Raw genomic sequence first — 27,959 nt, 5'->3', positions numbered from 1 at the left:
TGCTTAACAACTAATTCCCACAACACTATCAAACTTTTTTTTAATTTGATTTATATGCCGCCTTTCTCTGAAGGAGGGCGGCTTACAATGGCTATTAAGCAATAGCCTTCATACTTTTGTATATTTTATACAAAGTCAGCTTATTGCCCCCACAATCTGGGGGCAATCCTATTCACTAAGACTGTATTACTATTATTCTTCTCTTCCTTACTAGTATCTGTCTCTTCCAATTTATTACTATAACCATGTTGCTTGTATCTTTCAATTTATATTGTTTTTACTGGTTTCCTAGTACGATTTGATAGCTTATTAATAACTTTGACTATCATTAAGTGTTGTATCTTTTTATTCTTGATGAGTGCATTTTATTCTCCTTATGTACACTGAGAATATATACACCAAAGACAAATTCCATGTGTGTCCAATCACACTTGGCCAATAAAGAATTCCTATTCCTATTCCTATTCCTATTCCTATTCCTATTCTATAAAGCTTCTTGGGTGAGAAGTGAAACGTTTTCAAGGGGGGAGGAGTCCAAGTTGTCTCATGAAAGCCACCCTCGTGACAACAGGCCGAAGAAACACAAAGCTCCAAAAACAAGGCCGGCGGGTAAGCAGACCGGCGGGAAAAGGAACAGGGCAGGCGCTAGGATCCCGCGGACCCGTTTGGAAGAGGCGAGGTTGCAAGAAGCCGCTTGTTTCCCAATGCGTGAAGTCGAGAGGAGTGTCCCGCAGCAGCCGCCGCCGTCGCAAAAGCAGCGGAGGCGAAGGGAGCTTCTTCGTTCGGCGGGGAGGAAACCGGATTTTCAGGCCCTGCTAGCGCGGGTGTGGCAATTCCCCTTTTTTTTTTCCTTTTTGCCGACTCGGCTGTTGCAAGCAACCCTGCATGGGAGACGACGATGAGGATGGCTCAGAAGACCTTGAGCAGCGCGGCGGAGACTTTCCCCTGAGAGCAGCCTCGGGACGGCGGAGGGAAGAAGGACGGCGCTCCGATGGACGACGGCCACTCCATCAACCATGAGCCCCAGCCTTTCACGGGGCAAGCCTTCAAGGTTTACAAGCGGCGCTGGTTTATCCTGACGGCCGTCTGCGTGGTGAACTGCTCCAATGCGATGGTAGGTACAAGAATTGCCCGGGGAGTTTCGCTTTCCTTCCCCCGCCGCCGGCAGCCCGAGTTTGGGACTTTTATTTTTTACTTTTATTTGCCTGTTTTCCCATTTCCCGAACAGACCGTCCTCCTGGCTCGTTTTTTATTCATTTCTTTTGCAAACGCCTATCTTGTACACCGTACAAAGACCATCTTTCCTAGGCGGGTTTTAACTCCGCGGCGCTACTACGCATCGCAAACGCGACGCCTCGACAACACTTCGCCTCCGCAGTAGCCCTGGCGTTGGCTTGGTTCCTTCGCCCGGAGGGTTGAGAGATTTCTACCGGCGTCCCGAAAGCGAAGGAGGAAAGTTATCCAGCTGCGTTTCCCAGCCAGGCTCCTTCCAGATGTGTGGGGGGGGTCAGTGGGCTTGGGTTTTGTAAGAGATGCCTGGAGTTCCCCATACCTATCCCTGCTTGGGGGAAAGCCCCTTACATGTTTCCTTAAGCGGGGTTGGATGCAGGCTGATCTACAGAACAGAACAACAGAACAGAATAGACTTTTTTATTGGCCAAGTGTGATTGGACACACAAGGAATTTGTCTTTGGTGCATATACTCTCAGTGTACATAAAAGAAAAGATACGTTCATCAAGAATCATAAGGTACAACACTTAAATGATAGTCGTAGGGTAGAAGTACAATCTGAGTACCGATAGAAGAAACGTGACAACGTGTGATTCATTCATGACTTCCTCCATAGGGATGTCGGATTCAACGAATTGGGTGTCTCTTTAATTAATTAATTTCATTGCTTTCCTGTCTTCCCACTAATAGTCCCTCTATTGAGCTTTATAACAATCCCTTGAAGCAGTCTGGAAAGATTAGCCCAAGTGATGTTCATGGTAGAGTTACCCTGATAGTTTCCTCCCCACCAATCAGATAATCCCCTAATTCAGATAATCCCCTAATTCAGTGCCCCCCACCAAACCTTTCAGGCACCAGGGACCAGTTCCTGGTGAGAGGTTTTTCCGCAGACCAGAGAGGTTTCCTGTGCTGCTGGCATCCCGCAAATAGGATTTCGCTTGTTTATGCAACCCAATTTCTGGCATGTCACAGACCTGAGGTTGGGTATCCCTGCCCTAATTTCATAATCAAAGGTTAAGAATTCAGAACAGTAGAGATGAAGACATCTGGAAAGTAGTAGGCTTGGAAAACAATCCAAGAGGATTTATTCTGAAATTCTTCTGTATTCCATAAGAGCCTTGCTTTATTATAGATTTTACTCCTGTAAAAAACAAAAACAAACCACTGATAATCATTAATTATCAAGAACCTCTGACTATGTGCAGAATACATTTCCCCTCTTAGTACTTTGAACCCAAGTGAAGGGCCAAAGCTTCATCTGTATAATCTAATTTGCTTTAAAAACCAAGAGAGACTGAATAAAAGAATCGATTGTTTTGTTATAGCTAATTTTACCAACAGTCTTAATATTCTAAAGATGCTTAATTTTCTGGGATGTGCAGAAGAGGGGGAGAAAATAAATCAACAGGATAAGATGTCTTCATTTTGTTTTTCATTCTGGAATCACAGACAGCTGATCTAACTTATTTAGAAACTTGATAGATTTAGTCAGTTGACCGTATCAAAAGTATAAAACTAATACAAATACACTAGTAGATAACAAAAAGAAAACAATGGAACATGTTCATGGTAAATTGTCAGCTCTATAGTTAACCCAATTTGGTCTAAATATTCTGTCCTCTCTGAAATGACCTTTAATGCTGTATAAAGAGTGTGGTCTATGGAGATTCTCAGTCATCCAGGTCATGGTTGTCCCAAAGGTGCTTTTTCAAGAGGCAACTGGACTTTTGGATTTTTTGTTGAGCCAGCCACTTCAAAGTCTTAGCATATTTAAGTGCTTTAATATCATTTTAGGCAACCACATCAGTGACAACAGCTTGTCTGAAATGTCACAGTGAAAAAGTGCATTTTCCCTCTTGTTTGGTCTATGCTTGCAAACTTCCCTAAAGGCACAGGAATGTAAGCCACATCTTGCTGGCTCAAGGCAATAGCCCATCTAGCCCAGCCATCTGTAAGATGTGATGTCCAAGCAGATGAATTTAGGAATAAACCCATTGTTACCTCTCCAACACTCTCACTCCCCAGCAGCTGCCATTAAAGGCCGGTGATTTTGGAGGCAAGATACAGCCACCCAAAGTCACTTCTCCATGAATCAAGCCTTTGAAACTTATTTTAAACTGATGACCGTCATCAGACAGTAGTAGCAAATTCCACTGTCAATGCCCCATTGTGCAAAGAAGAATGCCCTTTTATTAACGCTGCATTTTACCACATGGTTGCAGGATGTACTACTGGATGAGTCCAAGTTCTAAAACTATGGAGGAGAGAGAGAAACACTATTTTCCATACAGTGATATTTTTTTTTGAGAGTTTGGAGAGATCCTACACAATTTTTAAAAAATTCTTTTAGTACCATGAACGGTTTTGAGAGCTCTAATATCAAGAACAATTAAGGCTAAAAGCCAGGTTCCTTTGGAAGGCACACGCCAGATCCTTCTAGATTACCAGGTATTATGGAATCACTGTACAAGGAGTGTTCTTAATCTCCATTGTCTCTTTAATCTAGTTATAAATCAGGTCTGAAGGATCATTGGTTTACAAGGATACACAATACTGTGGGTTGCTTAGCATATGGTTTAAGTATTTAAACATGGGTTTATTTTATATAAATATGTTTGCATTGAGGAAGTATGCCACAAACGTTGAGATTAATGTTAATTGACAGCTACTTTTCATGTCATATACATTCGATGAGCATCAATTTAATGTATGAAACAAGGGACACCATATGATAACAGATTAACAGAGTTGGAAGGGACCTTATAGGTCATCTAGTCCAACCCCCCACTCAAGCAGAAAACCCTACACCATTTCTGACAAATGGCAATCCAATCTTTTCTTTCCTTTTCTTGAAAGTCTCAAGTAATGAAACTCCCACAACTTCTGAAGGCAAACTGTTCCATTGGTTGATTATTCTCACTGTCAGAAAGTTCCTCCTCATTTCTAGGTTGAATTTATGGATCCTGTCACCCAGCTTCTGCCCCTAGGCTTCCATGTTTTCTGACATTTCTGGGTTCCCATCACAAGCCTTGATCATAGCAATGATTACAAGCATTCATGGGAGACTCCTTTTCTGCCTTCTCAGATGCTTTCTCATGTCTCCATCCTATTGAGCCTTGGTGGCACAGCGGACTAAAGTGCTGTTAAGTAGCACTTAGCTGCCAGCTGCCTGCAATTACTGCGAGTTCAAATCTCACCAGATTCAAGGTTGACTCAGCCTTCCATCCTTCCGAGGTAGGTAAAATGAGGACCCGGTTTGTGGGGGCAATAAGCTGACTTTGTATAAAAAAGAACACCGCTTAGGGGGGCCCGAAAGCCCTACTAAGCAGGTATATACAAAAGTATGAAGGCTATTGCTTAACGCATTGTAAGCCGTCCTGAGTCTCCAGAGAAGGGCAACATATAAATCGAACCAATAAATAAATAAATAAATTTCTGGCAGGAAAAAATATGGAAGCTGCTACCTTGTTTTATACTACTACTGCTCTACAGCTTATCTTCTCCTTTTCCTTTCTGCCAAGGTATCAATCATCTGTCAGGATCAATAGCTGCTGAGCATCCACAACTTGCTTTGTAAAATTTGTTTTCACGTACAAATATGAGCAAGTAACTGACTTGTTAATGATGTGTTCAATAGAACTTGGAGCTTTTCAGGTGTTGCGTGACTGTAGTTCCTAGCCGTGTGAATGGTGCCAATGGTGAAGAATGCTGGGAGTTACTCTCCAATAATTCCTGGAAGCTCACAGATCTCCATTGCTATATAGAAGCAAAATAAAATATATTCAACCTAGACCAGACGAGGATGCTATGAATGCTAATAGTACTTTATTATAAGGATACAATAACAGCATTTTGAAGTCTGATTGCACCCTATTTCTTTATCTTTAAAAGAACTACGGATGTTCATGTCAGAGACACTTCATCAAATTACGTTTCTGCCCCAGACTCGGATTTCGCTTATCTTAACTTTTGTTGCATCTCTCTTCCCCTTGTTCCTCAAGGTTATTCTGACTTTCCATTACAGGTAGATGTGTATTTTGAAAATTGACATAGATAACATTTAGGTCAAATCTTTATTGCAGTCATAGACCAGCATATATAACACTAGGTTTGCCTTAATGGCTCAGATCCACAAGTTTTGTAACTCCCTTTCTAACAGCAAGTGGCTCAGTGATCTAGGGCTATTTGTAAGCAGGATGTGGTGGCAAATCCCTTATATTCTGACATTTGTTCTAGCCACTTCACATCTCTTAGACCGTCACTCTTCGATGAAACTAATTAAATGCCATAATTAATGCATACAGAGGAGTTGCCTCTCTCCTTATTCCTACAACTAACATCTCAAAAGAAGTGCAGATATCTGGAAACGCCCAGCCAGGCAGGGAGGAGGACTGAAATGGGGAATTAGCCTTGAATAATTTCATGGCCACAGGGATCCAGGACTCACTCTCCTGCCCCCCCACCGCCTGCTGAGCTCCATGAAACAGCAAGGAGAGCAAGCTGTTTGGGCAAATTCCTGTATTATAGGCAGGAAAGTATTTAAATTCTACACAGGTGGTTCTGGTTGCTTGGGCATGACAAAAGACCAGTGAAGAAAGTAGCAGGAGCTCTTCTAAAGTTATTTTCTGAGTCTGCTGTCACCTGTGAACTCATCCAATGATTCTACTTTTTTCTATGTTCTCAAGTTTCTTTGGGGGAAGAGAAAAGATAGACACACACATGCCCTTTCTGACTGGGTTCAAATCAGTGGTGAAATCTAAAATTTGCTATTACCGGTTCTGTGGGTGTGGCTTGGTGGTGGTAATGTGACGGTGGGCGTGGCCTTTTTTTTTTTTTTACTTTTAAAACCATTTTTTCTACAATCTCTTCGACGAAGAGATTGCAAAAAAATACTTTCAAAAGGCTCTGACAATCCCAGCTGAGTTGCCTGATCGGCAGAGGCTTTTCTTTTAAATGCCTCTGCCGATCAAGCAACTCAGCTTGGATCGTCGGAGGCATTTAAAAGAAAAAAAGGGTTTTTTTCTTTTAAAAGCCTTTGATGATGCCAGCTGAGCCATGCAATCATCGGAGGCTTTTTTTTTTTACTTTTAAAAGCATTTTTTCGGCCGAAGAGGTTGTAGAAAAAATGCTTTTAAAAGTAAAAAAAAAAGCCTCTGATGATTGTGCGGCTCAGCTGGGCATGAGGGGGGGGACAGGGATTTTTGCTACCGGTTCTCTGAACCACACGCCTCCATCGCTACTGGATCAGGCGATCCGGTCCGAACCGGGAGCATTTCACCCCTGGTTCAAATCTGCAGAAACTAACCCTTCATTACATAGAGAATACAGGGAACACTGTTACAGAGCGTACAGAACATAGAGAATACAGTTCTGCAACATTTTTTAATTGTTTTAGTACTAAAGACCTAGCAATATGGATTCCATCCACTAATTTCAGAAAGCGTTTAAAAACCTTTATGTAAATCCTGTGTATTTTAAAAATCTTTGGAAGTTTTCATGTAGACCATATATTCACTAGCCACAGTTTCAGTAGTCTCTGGTAGAAGTGGGTTTGTCCTTCCCATTCTTCTCTAATTGTTTTAAAAAGTTTCTGTAGATTCCAATTGGAGTATCTAGTCTACTCAGTTTCCTCTAGAACATTCTTCAACCCATTAGTGGTCAACAGTTGTAGGATAATTGAAACTTATAAATATTAATTTAAAGGAAGCTGCACTGATTTTATCAGAATTTAAACAGCCAGGTCTTAAGCTCACGGCAGAAGGTACGAAGTTCGGGGGACAGCCGAAGACCCACGGGAAGTTGATTCCAAAGGGTGGGGGCGGCCATAGAGAAGGCTCTACCTCTGGGGGTCGCCAGCCGACATTGTCTAGCCGACGGCACCCTGAGTAGGCCCTCTGTGGGAACGCACCGGGCGATGAGAAGTCGATGCTGGTTGCAGGTGGTCCAACAGATATCCTGGGCCTAACCCATGTAGGCCCAGGATAAATGTAGATTATAAAGTAATAATCCTCAGTAATAGCAGAGAAATTGAGAAGCTCTGTTCCAAGCATGCCAACTAGCTGTTCAAAAGAAGGTTTTTCTAATTGAGGAATACCTTATGGATATTTTTTTTTGGTCTTACAGTATCTTTTAATTTGAGCATTTAAACTCAGTATATCATTTTACTGGCAACTTATTAGTTATAGCAGTCTCATGCTATTTAATATAAAGTTACTTTAAAATAATTTGTTCAGTGTTGTATTTCTTTTTGTTGTCAACTGTATTCAGCACTTTCTTCAGAACTGTTGGATATTCATCCAAGAGAGGCTGGTGGTGATGATGATAAGTGATATACGGTGCTTTAAAATGTTGTATTATATTTTATTATATTATTCTATTATATACATTATATAGGAGGGATGAGGTGGCTCAGTGGCTAAGACGCTGAGCTTGTTGATTGAAAGTTTGGCAGTTCAGCGGTTCGAATCCCTAGTGCTGCATAACAGGGTGAGCTCCCGTTACTTGTCCCAGTTTCTGCCAACCTAGCAGTTCGAAAGCACTTAAAAAATGCAAGTAGAAAAATAGGGACCACCTTTGGTGGGAAGGTAACAACGTTCCATGCGCCTTTGGCATTTAGTCATGCTGGCCACATGACCACAGAGACGTCTTTGGACAGCGCTGACTCTTCGGCTTTGAGATGAGCACCGCCCCCTAGAATTGGGAACAACTAGCACATATATGCGAGGGGAACCTTTACCTTTACCTATTATATACAAGAGGTAAGAAATCATAGTGCGCCTAGCTTAGAAGGTGCCTAAATTTTAGTACTCAGAAACAAGTATATTTGAATGTTTGACAACGTTTTGTTCTTCTCATTTCCTTTCTTTAGCTATGGTTGACATTTGCTCCAGTGGCTGACATAACAGCTGAACGATTCCATACCTCACTGGATATGGTCAATTGGCTCTCCATTGTGTACTTTGTGGTATCAGTTCCTGTGGGACTTCTAGCAATATGGATTCTGGACACCATCGGACTCAGATGCTCTGTAAGCAAGAATGGAGATGAGCACAAGTCATTTCATTCCTATCGTGATCTTCAGAATGGGTTTTCAGGATTTTTCCAAAAATTGGTGGGGGTCTGCTTCACTAGAAAATCAAGACTGGCCAATGAGCTTCCCCCAAAATCAGATAACTCACTTTCCACTGCTGACCCTACACAATTGGAAGCCATGGCTGAAAGGCATTGAGACGTATGGCAAATTGTAAGGCAGGGGGACAGCACACCATGAAATGTTTGACATAAGTGGAAGGATGGATGCAACATTAAGTGAGATATCATATGTGCTTTTTCTTTATATTAAGAAACAAAAGAAAATTAAATTCAGGATCTGGTTTGGAGATTTTCCTCCACTCAGTTTTCTGATGAAACATGTCTCTCTGCATGTGTTTGTATGCACGGATGCAAACATACTGCAGTTTAACTCGGGGGTCCCCAAACCTGGCAACTTTAAGACTTGTGGACTTCAATTCCCAGAATTCCCCAGCCAGAATTCTGGAGTTGAAATCCACATCTTAAAAGTTGCCAAGTCTGGAGACACCTGATTTAGCTCAAGAGAGGAATATGTTATGGATTTTCATTGCAACTGGGGGAGTGGAGAAAGAGTTATCCATGCCTGCACTTCAAACCTGAATCACATCAAAAGCATCTGACTAAATACTCGAAAACTGCTATTTATTACTGGAACATTAAAGTATCAAGGTTTTAGTTTGTAATTTCCCAGCCTGGTGGTTTTATATATGTTAGCATTTCTGTTCACATAATCACAGCCAACATAGGGTGGATCGGGTGGATCACATCCAGCATAGGGTGCATTAATTTATTCTGGGAACTAGAATCCCAAGATAGGCGCAGAGCAATAGACTCAAGAAAATATTAAAATGGTGCATTAATTTATTTTTAGATTTGTTGATTGGTTTGTTCATTTACAGTGTTCATAGCCTATCCCATGATTATAGCCTATACTTCAGGGGGTACAAATATGGATATAATAGTTGAAGACATCATCTAGTTTTGGCCTTCAGTGTACGTCCTAAAAGATGTGATAGGATCCTTTGTTTGTACATGTATCCTTCAGCAGCCAGGGATGTGGGGATTTTCCCATGGAGCTAGGAAATGCTATTTTCAACAGTGTTGCACAATCACTTTAAATGACTTTAAGAAAGTTTTGTGCAAATGTTTGTTGAGCAGCAACATTGTGATCTGGATTTGCTGCCATTTCTTTTCTGCCCATGGGTTTGGAGTTGGAGTCTTCCCATTTGATTTCATTGTGTTTGAAACTGATCTTTGATAGTCAACATATATCTTTGTTTGGAGATGCCTTGATAGCTGTTTTTTGTCCCATCCACTGCAAATTCTATATTTTTGGACAGAGCCTGCTTGCAGCTAACACTATACTTTTGGGTTCATTTACACACTTGCAAATGGCATTGATCCAGGTTCAGTTGAGCAAGGACTCCTGCATTCACATGGTCTCTTTTTCACTAATATCAAAAATATGTCTGTTGAGAATGAAGTGGGAGTGTCTTGACAGTTTAGGACCATGGACAGCGTCCCGCACCTTACCAACTTTCATGTATTTCTGAGAGGGGATGTCATTCCTTGGATGCTTTACATACTGTGGTGTGCCGCAGCCGGCTGATACTGGATTGTAAAATTTCATTAACTGGCTCATTAAATTTTCTGGAATTTTACAAGCCAGTTGAGAGCAGAGTTGAGTTGCAAAGCCTAGGATACCGATCAGTTTGGCAGTTAGTGGCACGGCAGTGGCAGAGCTAGATGAGCTGGTTGTTATACAATTTATCAGCATGCCATTTGTTTAATTAGCACCACCTGCTTGAATTTATGCTGGGTGAGACTTAACGCCACAGAATATCCCTGCCCATCTTCCAGATTCTCTGCTTCACCATGGGCTAGCAGTCTCATGCTATTTAATACAAAGATTAGACAGCCTTCTATTAAGTACTTGGAAATATAACACAGGAAGGCATTTTTAGCATTGTTACTCAAGTCTTATGATCATGGATAGCATCAGGTCATGGAAGGCTGATTTATGTTAACCCTGGTTGTGTGGCTTTTTCTCTTGCAGGTGCTACTCTGCGCCTGGCTCAATATGGTGGGCAGCATCGTTCGTGTTTTCAGTGTTATTGATAGCCTGAGTTTAGGCTCCCTAAACTACGTCTACCTTCTTGTAGGACAGTGCCTCTGTGCTGGGGCCCAGCCACTCATCATCTTTGCACCAACCAAACTAGCGGCCCTATGGTTCCCTGAAGACCAGCGTGCCACAGCCAATATGATTGCCTCTATGTGTAAGTAATTGAGTCGGTATTGGTTATTCCAAAGCTGATGCAGTAAGATAGGAACGCTGGGTTTCAGATGTCAGTTTTTTCGAGGAACGCAATACTTTCCCTGTTGAGGCTCCCATCATCAGTGCAAGAGTTTATTACTAGCTTACTGGACACGGCTATTTTGTGAAGATGTATGTACTAGATTTTTGAACTGTATAAGTAGGGTGCAGAATCTGTGGCCCTCCAGATATTGCTGAAGTAGGACTTCCAGCATTTCTCGCCACTGGCCATGCTGAGAGATGCAACTTGCAGTTCAGTAATATCTAGAGCAGTATTTCTCAACCTCAGCAATTTTAAGATATGTGAACTACAACTCCCAGAATTTAAAGTTGCTGAGGTTGAGAAACTCAGGTTTCAGAGGGCCACCCCAGAGAGAAAGGTTAAGCATAACTCCAGTGGTTACATCTATCATCTATATTCATGAGAGAGAGATTTTCCATCTGGGGCATTCTAGGTATACTTATACTATATTTTCCAGAAATCATGCTGCTAATTCAATTGAGTTGAATATAAATTTTATTTAATTATTTCACCGTATCTTATCTAAGTGATTCTCGTTGACTATGAATAAATAAATAAATAATGCCCCTTAGGAAGAACAAAAATATAATAATAATATACTGTATCTATGTCCTGATCCATTCTGTAGATGGGAGCTCACAGAATTGGCCACACAACACTTGAATGTCAAATAATGACTAAAACTAACTGAAAATCTTCTTCCTCGTTTGCTAGTTGTCTACTGTTGGGCTCTCCCTGATTTGTTAGCCTTCTACCTAAAAAGTTATTGTTTGATCACAGGGGCTGATCTGATGAAATAGACACATGAACCCCTTTCCCACGTGCGGCACAATTGAGAAAACTCTTCGCCTGCCATTGATGAGAATTTTAAAGTCCATTTAGAGGGGTTTTCAAAAAATGAGGCAAATCCAAGATTCCCATTTCTCAGTTTGCTTCTTTCTAGCAAAGCAAGAAGTCCAACAAAAGGCTTCTGAAGAAATTGTGGCTTCACGTGTGGGACAGATAGGGATCTTACTTGTTCTCCTGTCAATTCACATGCATGTTGAATGTGTTTCAGTTACTTTGGTGAAATCATATCCAGTTATCTCTTTTCTTTCTTTCTTTTTGCATTCCATTTAGCCAATCCATTGGGCATGCTCATAGTTAACCTATTGTCACCGACAATTGCTCCAGAAGCGAAAGATATCCCTTTACTGGTAAATGAACATGAAATTTCACTAGAATTAAGCACAACATATCTGTTCTTGGGAGATAAATTACACAATTGCTGGTGTTTTTAAAAATTGGCTGGCTCCTTGTTTTACAGATTGGGGTGTCTGCAGCGCCTGCTATCCTTGGCTGCCTCATGTCCACCCTCGGTGTTTGCAGTAGTGTTCCCCCAACTCCACCGTCAGCAAGTGCCGATAATTTAAATTCACCAACTTTCTGTGAAGGTTTGAAAATGGTAAGCTCCAAGCAAAGCAAAGGAGTAAACTTGGGAATTGCCCCTATAATTACAGGTACTTCTTGATCAACAAATATTCAAAGTTCAGATGGATTTCTTCCCCCCCTCCAAGGTACTTTCGACCCGTTACAATTGCCACCCCTTCGTCATGTGATTACACAGTATAGGACTCAGTGTTGGCGAACCTTTTCGGCACTGAGTGCCAAAACGAGGTTGCACAGGCTAGAAGATGTGCACGCCGGGAAGATGATCTTCTGGTTTCTGACACGCGCATGTGCGCCGGCCACCTGGTCTTCCAGTTTCTGGCATGCATACGCACATGAAGACCAGCTGGCGTGCTGGAAACCGGAAGATCATCTTCCCAGCACATGCATGCGCACCAGGCGGCTGCTCTTCTGGTTTCCGCGCTCTCGCGTGCATGAAGACCAACTGTCCGGTGCGCTGGAACCCGGAAGAACAATGGGCAACAGCTCGCGTGCCCGGAGAGATGGCTCTGCGTGCCACTTCTGGCACACGTGCCTTAGGTTCTCCATCATAGATATAGGTTCTCCTGCTTGAGCAGGAGCCTGGACTAGAAGACCTCCAAGGTCCCTTCCAGCTCTATTCTATTCCAAATATTTGGATACTCGGCAAGCAGCCCATATATACAGCCGGTTGCAGTGTCATGGTCACATGACTGCAATTTATGATGCATTTTTTTTTGCTGGAAATCAAAAAGACTGTTCACTGTTTTCTTCCAGTTTTCAGGGGGAAAAAAACGCCCATTGCAAAAAGTGGGTTCACTTAGCGACCATGGTGTTTGCTTAATGACTGCTACATTCACTTAATGATCACTGCAAAAAAGATTATAAAATCAGGTGGGGTCACATGCTGGCCCCCTGAATGACTGGCACAACTTACTACTGTAATTTTGGGCTCTGTTACAGTCATAAGTCAAGGGCTATCTGTATATATGGTTTCTCTGAACAGCAAGATGGATGGTATATAAGTTGTCTGTGTGTGTAAAACCAAACAAGTTATATGAAAACAAGAAAAAGTATCTTCTTGCTAAGTAGTCTGATTGACTATCTATGTCAGTGTTTAAGGAATCAGGCAATGGTTAGAAACTAAAAAGAGAGAAGCAATCTGGAATTAAGGAGAAACATCCTAACAATGAGGACAATTGACCAGTGGAACAGCTTGCCTCCAGAAATCATGGGCACTTCATCACTGGAGGTTTTTAAGAAGAGGCTGGACAGCCACTTGTCTGAAATGGGATAGAGCTAGAGCAGGGGGTTGGACTAGAAGACCTCCAAGATCCCTTCCAACTCTTCTATCCTATCCTATCCTATCCTATCCTATCCTATTCTATTCTATTCTATTCTATTCTATTCTATTCTATTCTATTCTATTCTATTCTATCCTTTCCTATTCCTATCCCTATCCCATCCCATCCCATCCCATCCTATTTCTATTCTATTCCATCCTATTTCTATTCTATTCTATTCCTATTCCTATTCCTATCCTATCCTATCCTATCCTATCCTATCCTATCCTATTCCTATTCCTAGCCTAGCCTAGCCTATTCTATCCTATCCTATTCCTATTCCTATTCCTATTCCTATTCCTATCCCATCCCATCCCATCCCATCCCATCCCATCCCATCCTATTTCTATTCTATTCCATCCTATTTCTATTCTATTCTATTCTATTCCTATTCCTATTCCTATTCTATTCCATCCTATTTCTATTCTATTCCATCCTATTCCTATTCCTATCCTATCCTATCCTATCCTATCCTATCCTATCCTATTCCTATTCCTAGCCTAGCCTAGCCTATTCTACCCTATCCTATCCTATCCCCTAGCCCTAGCCCTATTATTTCTTTTTCTATTTTTATTCCTATCTGTGCTGGATGAGACCAAAGGCTGATGAAGTCCTTTACCTGTTCTCAGACAGGAATTGATTAAATGCCTAGTGGTGTCTGCAGTAGAAGCAGGGTGGTCAGGAAAACGGAAGCAGAAATGGCACGCCATGTGCCATGACATCCCTTGCACACCTTAAAGCGGCATTCCTCTGGAATATGAATATTATGTTTCTGAACATTAGCCTTGCGAATCAGAAATCCCAAAAGACAAAATGCAAATCCAGCAACTCATTCCCATCATGAACACCTTTTAGTAGTTTTATATTTATAACGTAATAATAAGCCATCCAGAGTCACTTTGTAAAGCGAGATGAGCAGCATATAAATTCAATATTAAAATAAAGAAAACATCTGCTGGCATCTTGCATAATGTGCTGTGTTTTGACAACTCTTTCTTACTGTGCTTGCTTCAGCTCATCCGAAATAAGCCTTACATCATCCTGACCCTCTGCTTTGGCACGGGGATAGCACTGTTCACATGTCTCAGTTCTCTGTTGGAACAGATCCTGTGCATCAATGGATATTCCGATGTAAGTCCCTTCTTCTTCTTATGTATCTTTGCCAACATGGGATTCAATAGCAGGAGAAGCTAAGAAAACCCAGGAACTTTGTGAGATTGGGTTGTAAGATAAGGAGGACAAGCTAGCACATGCTGTCTGGTGCAGATAACTGGACCCACGCATGGAGAGTTCAAACTACCGTATTTTTCGGAGTATAAGATGCACTTTTTTCCCTCCTAAAAGGGGGTGAAAATTTGGGTGCGTCTTGTATACCGAATGTAGCCCCGCCCACCCACTGGCCCCCACCCTTTGGCCTCTGCCTCCCAGCAGTATACCTTCTTGTAGCAAGCAGCAAGAAGAAACAGACCATTTCAGCTTCAGCACAGCCTAATTAGCACAAGTTGATCGTCCGTTGCATCGGCCCCTGCAGCCTGAAACTCTCAGCTGTTTCAGGCTGCAGGGATTGCCATTGCCTATTGTTGCGCAGGCCTCTGCTGCTTGCTGCAAGGAGGTAAATTCCTGGGAGCAGATTTTTTTTTCTTGTGCTAATCAAGCTATGCTGAAAACAAAAATGAAAGTAAAGCAGGCTGTTTGCTGCAATGAGGCAAAATTGCTGGGAGGCAGAGGCAGATTTCTTTTTCTTGTTTTCCTCACCAAAAAAGGTAGGTGCGTCTTATAGTCCGGAGTGTCTTATACTCCGAAAAATACAGTAACTGCTGTATTGTTGTATGCCTGTTGCACAGGAATCTCCCCAGACTTGACAGCTTTTGCCTGAGAAAGACTAGATAAGGTTTATATTATTCAGTGGGAGTCAGACCTTGCCCTCTTGTATTTACCTAATGGGTCCAGACTAATTCCCTGCTTCAGCCCTCCCACCAACTTGGAAGGTTTCTTCCCAACACATGGCAGTGAGACAAGTAACGCAGATGGAAAACTAGGAAGTGCCTTTTTTCTCATGGGAATCTTTGGAACTTGTGATTAATGGCTGCACAGGGGCATGTCCTCTCCAAACTGGCCATTTAATTTGGGTGGGAGAAGGAGAATGGAAGACAGGAATATTTAACTTTCCTTGGCCATTGAAAGGCACTTCTTAAGTTTGGTTCTATTCTTCTGTTCTTATTCTTCTGTTCAGTTACATAATTGGCCTGCCTAGAACTGCGAGATTAGTGGCATATAAATATGATAAACAAATAAATAATTTCTTTAAGGTGATTCATCAGCAGTAGAGGGCAGCCATATGAGCAGAATTAGATAACTTGTATGTTGGTGATAGTTAATAGTGCCAAATTGTTCAACAATAAAGCAAAACAAAACTGATCAAGTCTTCCACTGGAAAAAAATGTTCTGATTTATTTTATTCCCCAAATCATCCAGGTCTCCTCAGTTTCTTTTTTCACATAAAAGGCAGGAAATGCATCTCCACAGCTCTAAAAGTTATTCACAGTTAAATCATTGATTTGTTTGCTTTATGGATCCCCTATAGACTTTCCTAAAGTATAGGAAATAGGACACACGAAGGCTATCAGCTGGGTTTCAAGCTCCAAAATGCATATCCAAGATTATTCTGAGGCTAGAAGTTGGCCAAACGAGGGTTGAGGAAACAGCCTGCTTATTAATTTTCAATTACTGGCTTAAATGACATGATTTCCCAGTAGAGTTGATCTCATTTCTTTTATTGAATAAATTCCAATCCGCTTGGGCTCAGGCAATTGTTAGAAAACTTTCATCGTGCGGCCTCTCTCTTGATTTCCTACATTCTGTCAAATTTGCCCAAGCTAAGAAAGTTAATCGGAGAAAGGCTTTTTGATATTGATTCTTATAATAAGAGACCTTATTCCAAAGTATTTCCAAATACACTTTGATCAGCCTAAGTGGAAACCTTAAACTGATCAATTATATCCACTTACTAATCTCCCCATTTCAACAAAGTTTTCCTTCAGATTCCGATAAAATTGCTTGTCTTTATCTAAGAGATTTAAGAAGATTCTCAAAGCTCGTCAAGCCTATTCTAATGGAGAACAGGTTCAGTTCACTTTTTTTTTTTTTCTTAATTTGATTTATATGCCGCCCTTCTCCGGAGACTCAGGGCGGCTTACAATGTGCTCAACAATAGCTTTCATCCTTTTGTATATTTATACAAAGTCAGCTTATTGACCCCACAACTGGGTCCTCAATTTACCTACCTTAGAAAGGATGGAAGGCTGAGTCAACCTTGAGCCTAGGCGAGATTCGAACCTGCAGTAATTGCAGGCAGCTGGTCTTAATAACCAGCTTATTAACAGGGTGCCTTAGACCACTGTACTACCAAGGCTCTTGGTAGTTGTACTTGATGAACTCTGATGAATCCACCTTCAGGCATGGACACAACATTCCTTCTGTAAACATCCTCAAGCTTGTCAACAACTTCTTACCATGTAAGAAAAGCCCTACAGTATTACACATACTATATAGCAATGATGGCTAACCTTTTTGTTGTCGCGTGGCAAAAGCGCATGTGCACACCTAATGCAATACGTGCGTGACCCCTGCGCATGTGCACATGACCCCCTGCATGCACCCCACGCATGCGTGCACATCTGCATGCACCCCACGCATGCGTGCACATCTGCATGCACCCCACACATGCGTGCACATCTCCCGCATGCACCCTGCACAGGCATGCACATCTCCCGCATGTGCCCCGTCCCTACGCATGTGCAACAGAGACCCAAAAACCAGCTGGGCAGTAGGAGGCGCACGCACATGCACAGTGGAGCTGAGCTGGGGCAACGGTTCGCATGCCCGCAGAGAGGGCTCTGCGTGCCGCCTGTGGCACGCGGGCAATAGGTTCGCCATCACGGCTATATAGCAAGATTTTGATGACTTCTGGTCTACATGAGTAACATCTTCATATTTACTTTAATATTTGGTCATGTATGAATGAACTATTAACTGTATCTTATTACTGAGCTTTTAGATCATTAGATTTTATAGTGCAATTCATTTTTATATTGTTAATTTATTAATTTACAACAGACTGAGAATTTAGTTTTAGAATTTAGAATTAGAATTAGAATTTAGAAGTTTTAGAATTCACTTATAATTAATTTTGGGGAAAATCTTTAGACTAACCATAAGTCCTTTAGTTACTAATTTTCATTTCAACAGTGCAGTTCTGCATTGTTTTACATACTTAAATACATTACATTTACATGGCTGAATTTTGTTGTGGTTTGTTTTAAGATGGTCACATTCACTGGCTGAAATAAAATGCATCCTCTCATATTGATCAAGCGATTTTGCCGCTGCCACCCCATCCTGTGAATTCGGCCCTCTGATTTTAATTGATGACTTGTTTCACCCAGGAATAAGACCTTGTATGAGCATTTGAAATGCTAGTTTTTCACCTGCAGAAATTCCAGCGATGGAATAGAAACATCCAGTGCAGTCTTAATCAGCATAATGTCCATCTGAAAGCCAATTGGATCTGGCTGCCCCACCTCAAAATTTGTTCCTTCGCAGTTATTCCCTTTTAAGCTGGCAAGAGATCTAACTTCAATAACAGCTCCCAAATTAAGAGAAGACATTGGAAGGGTATTATATCTCTGCCATGGAATTCTGGGGACTGACGTTCACACATTGAGACACAAAAAGTTGCCAAGTTTGAGAAAACATTGATTTAAATAAATAACAACTTCTGCCTTTGAGATGAAGTTGTTATCAAAACATTAAACCATGTTTTGCTACATTGTCCTTACTGCCAAGATTCCTGGTTACAGCCAATAGCCCACCATTTACTCAGCTGAATTCATTTTATTTCCAGTTATTATTTCCTGATCAATGTGATGTTTATTTCTCTGGATGTAGTTTTGCTTAACGAATGTATTTGTGAAAGAGAAATCTGGTCATATTGGTTTTATAATTATTGCTTAAGCATTTTGGTTGTCAGAATGTTTTCCTCCTTTATTGTCAATGGTCATAAAAAGCTATTGTATTGTGTATTATATTATATTGTGCTCAGATATTGTGCCCTGTGTTTCGCTTGTGTGGCCTGCATTTCAAAACCACTCATAAAATGAAGATCCAAAGTTTTCCCAAAAAGATAACATCTAGCCCTTCCAGTTCTTAGGACATAAAAGCTGGGAGGTTAACCACAAATCACTTAGCTGAACCCAGGATCTCTCTTGATAATAAGTTATAAGACTTATGAGGCTTCTATTTTCATTTTGAAATTTCCCTAATTTCCAGGTTTCAGTATATTACCAATATTATTAACTTGAATTACTGAACTCATTCTTCTAGATGTATTATATACATACAGAGTTGGTTACACACATTTTAAATAGCAATAGCATTTAGTCATATGCTACTTCATAGTGCTTTACAGCCCTCTCTAAGCAATTTAGAGTAAGCATATTATTTATTTATTTATTTATTTATTTATTTAATTAATTAATTAATTAATTAAATTTTTATACCGCCCTTCTCCCGAAGGACTCAGGGCGGTGTACAGCCAAAAATAAAACCCACAACTATATGAAAGTTAAAAGACAATTTAAAAATATTAATTAATTTGGCCGAAAGCTAAAATAGAAACCATCCATTAAAATAGCATTTAGGCCAGCCCTGCTTGGTGAAACAATAGCGTTTTGAGGGGGCGGCGAAAGGTGCGAAGGTCGGGGATCCTACGAATCTCCGGGGGCAGCTTATTCCAGAGGGCAGGTGCCCCCACAGAGAAGGCTCTCCCCCTGGGGGTCGCCAGTCGACATTGACTGGCGATATTGCCCCCCCCCCAATCTGGATCCTCATTTTACTGATCTCAGAAGGATGGAAGACTGTGTCAACCTTGAGTTGGTCAGAATTGAACTCCTACTGGTTGGTAGAATTATCCTGCAATACTGCATTTTAACCACTGCACCATGATAGCTCTATACTTTATATTTTCTCAATACTTCTCAATACTTTATCTCAATACTTTAGAACTGAAGTATCTACCTACCTACCTACCTATCTATCTTAGAACTGGAGATCTGAGGTATGTAGTTCCTTCAGTGTATAGATATTTCTAAAATTGTTACCAGCTTGATTATTATTATTTTTAGTCGTAAATCCAGTGATTAAGAAAAAAATCCTGAAGTTGTTCAACTATGTGCCCTAATCCAATATCTTGTACAGTTTTTTGCAGGTTTGACTGGAGCCTTGTTCATTATATTCGGGCTCATTGGTGCCTTCTTCCTTGGACTATATGTAGATAGGACAAAGAAGTTTACAGAAACTACCAAAATCAGTTTTGTTCTATCTTCATTGACTTGCATTGGATTTGCAGTGGTAAATATATTATGAAACTGAAATAATGCTTCGGTCTACCCTTCGGTAGAGATAATGAACTTTTCAGCTGAATAAATCCCGTCGTCTAAGAAATAGTTAATCATCTAAATTTATAATGTGATTATTAACAGAAGTGTGTTTTCCGTGTAACCATAGATGTTTAAATAAGGACTGATTTAACACTTAATCCCTCCAGTGCCAAGCGATATAATGAAGGTTGTAATATTTTCACTTTCATTCTGATACTGGAAAAGGAGATCAGAGGAATATTTTGAAGATAGAATATCTGGAATAGAGAAATAAAAACTGAACCCATATCAACATTTTATATGATCATCTAATCATTCCATATTATTTACAAACTTTTAACTAGTAGAAAAGTTCTCACGAGTGTATTGGTGGTTAAAATAATGCCAAGACACATTTTGTGGGCCTTAATCACTTGTTGTTATTGCTTTAAAAACTTTTTTTTTTGAAGAGACTTCCCCAACTTTGCATCTTCAAAAAGAAATGGAGCTTTAGTTTCCATAATTCCCTGCTGAAAGTTCCATATTGCTTTTCATATTTAGTTTACCTAAAGAGAGAACCAGTTTAGTGTAGTGGTTAAGCCATTAGTCTTGAAACCAGGAGACTGTGAATTCTAATCCTGACTTAGGCACAAAACCAGTTGGGAGACCTTGGACCAGGTGCTAGGAAGTAGGCAATGGCAAACTACTTTCAAAAATTTTGCCTAGAAAAGAATTCACGGATTTGTTGACTCCAGGAGTCACCAATCACTCAAATGAAATATTATCTAAAGAACTAAATCTAAATGAATGCATTAGCATCAGGGAGAAATTGGAGAACAGCATTGCTGAATTTGCCATGCTAAATGTGTAGCATGGCTCTGTGTGGCAGGAATGTAGCAGTAGCACTTAGACTTATATACCACTTCACAGAGGTTTACAGCCCTCTCTAAGTGGTTTACAAAGTCAGCGTATTTCTCCCAACAATCTGGGTCCTCATTTTACTCACCTCGGAAGGATGGAAGGCTGAGTCAACCTTGAACCTGGTGAGATTCGATCTGCCAAACTGCTGGCAACCGATGATCAGCAGAAGTAGCCCTCAATACTGCACTCTAGCCACTGCGCCACCGCAGCTCTTATTATCTGCTGGACATAATGCTATAGAGACCATTTGCTATGGTTATGTTCTCTTCTCTTCCTGCAGGTATCTCAGATGAGAGAACAAACCTACGCTGTGGCAATACTCAGCAGTCTTTTTGGGCTTTTTGGATTTTCTATCTATCCCATTGCGATGGAACTAAACGTTGAATGCTCTTATCCTGTAGGAGAAGGAACATCATCAGGGATCATTTTTGTGACCAGGTAGATCAACAGATTCATTCAAGTAATTGAAATGGGAAGTGGACGTTGATCTTCTCTGGGCAATAACTGGACTCATTCACTGGGCTTTAGGATACTTGATTTGGGTTGGGCTTAATATGATGTTGATTTCAGCCATTGGGGTTAGCAAATCATAGTTTATGGCCCAGCATCACTTGTGAACCAAGACCCTTGGGCTTTAGGCTATTCAACAAAAAATGCTAGTTGAGGAAATCTATACATCTTAAAGTTGCCAAGATTGAGAAACACTAAACTAATATATGATTTCCAGGAACAACGACCGATGGATTCTTTTCACCTTTGAAGCCAGTAGGAGTCAGAATTGCCCAAATTCTGGGAAATCGCTAATAAATTTAAATAACTTGTTTTTCTCCCACGCTTTGGAAGTGAAGCTAAGCAAAATCACTTCTAAGGAAAGGATTTGTGTGCAAAGTGGAACATAGTGCAGGACATTGAAGAATAGAGGCAATTAAACGTTTCCCAAGAGGGAACGGCTCTTTCATCTTTCCCTTCGTTTAAGCTCTGGTTTCTCATCCCTCTACTGCATGTAAATCAGAACGCATAAGCTGTGTTACAAAACAGGTACTTTATTCAAGTCACACAAGATTGAAGAAAAAAGAAGGCTGTGTTCATTCAAGTAGAAAAGGCTTCGCAGAGGGACAGTGCAAGAATTCTTATTAGGAAAGCGCGCTGATTCCTTGGTCACTGTAGTTGCTTTGGGTGTATGTTTTCTATTTTGTTTAATTACAGAGTCGCCAGTTCCAGTAGTAATATATCCAACAACAGAACAGTATTCTTGTGGCTTAAGAAAAGCTATCTTTTTCAAACTCTTTCCCTGCTCCATAAATATAAAAAAAGGATTCCTGGTAGAGAAGGGAACAGGAAGATTTCCTACTTTTTCCTTCCAAAATGGGAAGAAATCTGACCCCTTCAGTGCATTCTTGTTTGACCGTGGTAGCTAGAAATTTTGGAATACACGGTTTTATTGATGCCAGCTAAGAAAAAACTAGGTTAGATTCTACAGTAAATCAATAGCTAGGTCATCCCGAAGGTCTGTTTTAAGCCCCAAAGGAAATCTTGGTTTGTTAACTCTGAAAATCTTGCTTCAAAGTAGACATATTTTAGATGTTCTCACCAGATGGATAACAGTCAGTTTTGTTTCAACAGCCAGATCCTAGGAGTCCTCTTCATACTACTCTTCCAGAACTTGGCTGTGGAAAAAAAGAATGCCCCTTTCTCTACCTGTGCTCCATCCCTAGGTCCACCAATGGATTGGACAAGTAAGTATGTTCCTTTGAATGATTTGATGGCATGTCAACGATTGGATTAAAGTCACCAGCAGATTCTTTGCCAGCATCAGGGTTGCATAAAGTTGAATAAAATCCTAGAATTGCTTCTGGACCATTATCCATTTTTTTTAATGGCTTAGTCCAGTGATTGCTAACCTTTTTGCTGTCACGTGCCAAAAGCAGGGGGAGTGCGGGGGGGGGGTCATGCGTGCACGTGCCCACACCCATAATTCAAAGCCCCCCACAGCCCCGCGCATGTACATGTGACCCTCCACGCTGCCCCTGCTTTTGGCACATGATGGCCCGGTAGGCCCGTTTTTCGCCCTCCCCAGGCTCCAGAGGCTTTCCAGGAGCCTGTGGAGGGTGAAAACTGCCTTCCCCAATCCCCGGAGGGCCTCCGGAGGCTGGAAACAGCCCATTTCCTGACTTCCAGTGAGCCTGGAAGGCCCGAAAATCAGTTGGCTGGCATGCGCGTGCGCACTGGACCTGAGCTAGGGCAACACTCGCGGGCCCACAGATATGGCTCCGTGTGCCATAGATTCGCCATCATGGGCTTAGTCTATTGACTTTTATTTGGGGATGGATGAAGTAACCAAGGATCTTATCTGGAAAATGCCTATGTTGGTTTTGTACCCCAAATCTACTTTGACAGCTATTTGCCTTCAATTATCAAGTTTTTAAGGGTTCAGTCCTAGAGGAAATGTAATGGTGTGAGCTGTTTCGTCAAAGATGTCTTTCAAGGGTTTGTAAACTACAAATTAGAATTTTAATAGTTAGATTTGTATCTTTGTATCTACAGGAGCGTATGGTGACATATTTAACACCCCCTTATCCCATTTCTCCCTGCAACAACAAATCTGTGAGATATATTGGATTGGCTTGAAATCACCCAGTACATTTCTGTAGTGAAGGATGCTGGTCTGTTACTTTAACTTACCACCCATTGTTAGCAAAAGAAATATACTAAATTATATAGATGTTTGTAAATTGCTTAAAGTCACAGAATGTCAATACATAGAGTCTTAAATAAATGAAGCAAGTGTTCACCAAAGACCCAAAAGCAAAAAAATGTTGCCCTTGAACATAGCACCTCTTTTATTCGGACTTTCTCATTTCTCACTAGGATTTAAGTACAAGCTACATAATTAGCAGCATTGTAGGAACTGTACTGCATGAGTCAAGGGATTTGACAGAAAGCTGGAATGATGGTAGTGACAAACCATATGAATGAGTTACATCGTAATATTTCTGATTGATCAAACAAGGAATGCATCCACACCCGCCTGGAGTCTCCTCCACCATGTTCTCGGGGTCCTCCATCACCATACATGCAGCTTGTTTTCTTTATACTTTCATAATAGGGAAGAATCAAGCTTACAATTATCATTTGCCTTATGAAAGCAGTCCATCCCATTTAGTTCTCGGATATTGTCATTTATTTCTTAACATCGATGGATTAATCCTAGCTCAACTGTAGCCGAGTATCTGATCTGAAGGCAGAAAGTTCCAGATTCAACCATTGGCATCTCTCCCAAGTGAAAAAAAAAACCCTAGGAGATGTTAATGGGGAAAATTTAGCCGGTGACTGCCGAAATAGGCAATACTAGGTTAAATCAAAGGTAGCGACATGATACAGCCACTGAAATTTATTTAAGAAAAAAAAATAGTAGTCTGTATTTGTAATGTGTTAATGTGATTGTTATAAAATGATGGCAATTCAACTTGAATACTATATATAATCTGGTCTCATGATTAAGGCACCAGGCTAGAAACCAGGTGATTATGAGTTCTAGTTCTACCTTAGCCATGAAAGCTGGCTAGATGACTTGGGGCCAGTCACTCTGTCTCAGCCCAATTCACCTCACAGGTTGTTGCTATAGGGAAAATAGAAGGAGGAAGGAGTATATTCGCTGTCTTGAGTTGCTTATAAAAATGATAAAGGTGGGATATAAAATAAATATCATGGTTGTTATCAGGACAGAAGACAAATTCTTTTCATCTTATTGTTTAGACCAAGGGTCTAACTCGCATCGTCACAGCGGTGTCACGTGACGTATCGGGACTTTTTTCCCCTTCGCTAAACCAGGCGTGGCCAGCATGTGACGCATCCGGCCCATAGGCCGGGAGTTTGACAGTCCTTTTTTAGACCATCTGTGAGCAATTATTCAGATGTGCCCCCAATTCTTCTTGAGGGTCCCAGCAGCTTCTTTGATCAAGTTACTTAAATTTGATGGTTCAAAATAGCTGTATAGTATTCTATTAAACTGTTCTAAGGTGTTTTTCTTTTTAACCCTCCAAGCTCCTTATTAAAAAAAAAAAAAGTGGAGAGAATTGTGACCCTGTGGTGCTCTCTGATCTTGGTTGGTTATATACAGTGACTTGTCCTATCAATGTTGGTGGGAGTTTTGTTTTCTTCTTGGTAGTTGATTAGGTTGGTGTTTACTGTTTGTTTGTCTGACATGGTAATTCCTTGACTGAGGAATTGTTGGCCACACTAACATTTATTATGGCCTCACCCACTCTCCATCAGCAGCTTTTGGTTTGCCCAAAATTAGGAAAGGTGGCCTTGCTGCCAAAATGTTGCCTAGTCTGTCACCTCTGAAGCAAACCTGGCTGAAGCCATCTTGTGCTTAGTTTCCACAAAGCCTGAGAGAGAGAGGGGAGGGGGAAGTAGATAGCCCAGCTAACAGTCAAAATAAAGTTTTCCTGTGGAAACCAAGGTCATCGTGGCATGTGACACCTGGGAGGGGGGTAGTTTTACTCTTTTAATTAGATGAAAACCACAGGAACCTTTAGAGTTGGTTTTCACCAGCTGTGCCGATATGTATCCAATAAACATGTCCTTTGAGGAATCTACTTACCTCGGAGTTCTGCTTTCAATGGGTGTATTACTCGGAACGCTGACATAGTGTCATGCCCCCATCGGAGTCTGAATTTGAGATGGAAGACAGAAGACGAACAGCCGAGAGAGAGCGAGAGAGTGGCTCCGTTGGCTGTGGAGGAAACTGGCGAAGGACAAAGTCAGGCTGGGCAGAGCAGGGGAGAGGTAGAACAAGGGAGAGGGGGTTCAGATGAAGACCAAGGCCCACCCCCTCCTCATCCTAGGGTGCGCAGGGAAGAACGCAGAAAAAAGCAAGGTGGGTTGTATGGCTTATGAGGAAGGAGAGGGCCCCGATTCCCTTCACAAGGCACACCTGGGGAGAGTTTAAAGGAGAGGCAGTTGGGAGGGGCGTTTGTCAGGAGCAAATGCTGAATTCATCTAGTGTTGAGAGTTGTGGCTTGCATTCCTGACATTCCTCCTGACTGTTTGAATTAGTGCCGTGCTTCTATGTGCTTATTTTGTCTTGCTGGAATTATTGCTGTGATTCTTTGCTTCTGGGACTCATTATCTTGCCCTGCTGGAGTGATTGTATGGCGTCATTCTGCTTACAGTGTTTGGACTGGAGTATCTGCAGCTAGAAGCTGCTGCAGGTTTGTGGGAGAGCTTTTCTCCAGGCCGGAGAGTAACCAGACGTTGGGGGCAAAGTTGGTACCAATAAAAGGACTCATACCGGTTCTCTGGCTGTGTTGCCTTTGTGCCATGCCCCGGGTCATCACACATAGTCTAGGTTTAGTGTCAGCATTGCAGATGTATCTACTTGCTTTGTGTGTCTTATTTGATGAACTTATTTTGATTTGTTTATCAAACCTCAAACAGGACATTATTGTGTATCATTGTATCTTTGGTTAAACGACTTTCTCATTATGCAATTTTAATAAGCTTCTTGAGACATATGTTGTTTTACAAAATACTAATACTAATTCAGTAATAATAATTCCGACTTCAACTGATTTGCGTAAAATCCCCATAGTTTTAAGTATTCAAGAAGCCGTAGTTGTATGCATTGCTCCTCTCACTGAGAGGAGATATTTCTTCCGTAGGTAGCTAAGTGAAAGTTATTTAAACATAGTTTAAGAACTATTGGGTTTTGTTTCTATATATTTCAAAGTGAAGTGCTGGAGAATATCCATTTTTTCTTATAGATGCAACACTAGTGATGGCTGGAATCAGCACTTTGGTATCCTGTTTCTTTATCATGACATTTCACACTAATTACAAGAGGATCTCTGCAGAAACGTCTCAAAGCTCTTCCACCAACAAAACAGAAGATGAGGATGTTGTAGTAACAGCATGAGATGGAATATTTCTAAATGAACTCTGGAGTAAGCCGTATGCCTTAAAACCAGTTGACACCTCAGACACCCCAAGTGCCATAAACTCAATAAATTATAACTTTGTGATAATTGACTGTAAAACATTGGTTCTTTTTATTCCTTCTGATAGTTGAATGTGTAAGTGGCATGGAAGCATTTCAAACAGCCGCATCTTCTTCCAAAAGGAAGACATCAGTATGATCAAGAAAACATCAAGGAAGGAAGGGAGGGAGGGTCAGGCCATAAATGCTAAGCTGTTGTATTGTCTTGATTAATGGAGGACAAACAGACAATATTGGGAGCAGGGAGAGAAAAGGAAAAGGGCGATTCATAAATATTCATAGAGGAGGGAAGACTGAACCACAGATTGCCAAACTGAATCATGCACCATTCTAATAGGCAGCTTCATTCATTGCCATTATTGGAGACACTTCTTCAGAGTTAGGAACAAAGATTTTCACTTAAATAGAACTTAATATTAGGCAATGATGCTAAATTGCAGCAACGTTCTGGGTAATCACTCCTTTTCTTCCTAGAAAGCTGTGTAGAGCTGTGAGTTCACCCAGGATAGTATATGGTTTGTTTGGCTCCACTTTGCACTATACCAAAGTTTATGATTTAGTATGATTTATGTACTTGGCTAATTGTTGCAAAGAAAGCAGATGCTTGAACCAGCAAAAAAACTCTTCCAGCACACCTCATGTCTAGGATAGTTCAATGGGAGCATCTACATGCAACTGATATAATTGCTATGAAGAGCAGAATTTGGCTGTGATGCTGGGTATGTACTGTTTGAGAAGTACCATCCCAACCATGGAACTAATAAGCTTACAAAAACTTCATAGATTGCAGAAGAACCATCAATACATCTAGCTGATGGGATATTATTTGATGGGACAGTGGAAGGGGAACAAAATGGAAGAGCTCTGAACAAGTAGCCCTCTGCCTTACATCGTTTGTTACAGATCTTACTTTATGTGTTTTGAATTATAAATGGAGTTCAAGAGTTCTGTTTACCATATTTTTCGGAGTATAAGACGAACCTTTCCCCCCCAAAAAAGAGGGTGAAAATCTGGGTGCGTCTTATACTTCGAATGTAGCCCTGCCCAGCATCTCAGACGGAGGCTTCAGAGGCTGAAAAAAGCATCAGAAACGAAGCTTCAGAAACGAAGCCCCCAAACAGAGCTTCAGAGGCTTTTTTTCTGAAGCTCCGTTTCGGAGGCAGGAAAAAGTTAAACGGAGTTTCAGAGGCAGAAAAAAATGCAAAAAAAAGCAAGGCACAGAGCTCACAACCA

The 27,959-nt window shown here is 41.1% G+C and overlaps 1 protein-coding gene across 1 annotated transcript; it reads left to right on the top strand.

Moving 5' to 3' along the window:
• The first annotated feature begins 538 nt into the window (after nucleotides 1-538).
• On the top strand, nucleotides 539-26,766 carry SLC49A3 (solute carrier family 49 member 3). The gene is made up of 10 exons (XM_034410732.3): nucleotides 539-1,114; nucleotides 8,100-8,258; nucleotides 10,359-10,578; nucleotides 11,758-11,834; nucleotides 11,945-12,082; nucleotides 14,403-14,519; nucleotides 19,644-19,796; nucleotides 21,006-21,163; nucleotides 22,349-22,461; nucleotides 26,494-26,766. Exons 1-10 carry the CDS (start codon nucleotides 992-994, stop codon nucleotides 26,643-26,645), a joined length of 1,410 nt encoding a protein of 469 aa, XP_034266623.2. The 5' UTR covers nucleotides 539-991; the 3' UTR covers nucleotides 26,646-26,766.
• The last annotated feature ends 1,193 nt before the right edge of the window (nucleotides 26,767-27,959 follow it).

The sequence above is a fragment of the Pantherophis guttatus genome, chromosome 2 (assembly GCF_059756535.1).
Source record: "Pantherophis guttatus breed Tessera chromosome 2, ASM5975653v1, whole genome shotgun sequence".
Classification (NCBI taxonomy): domain Eukaryota; kingdom Metazoa; phylum Chordata; class Lepidosauria; order Squamata; family Colubridae; genus Pantherophis; species Pantherophis guttatus.
The sequence above is the reverse complement of the archived record's forward strand: the minus strand, read 5'-3'. Positions and strand labels throughout refer to the sequence as shown.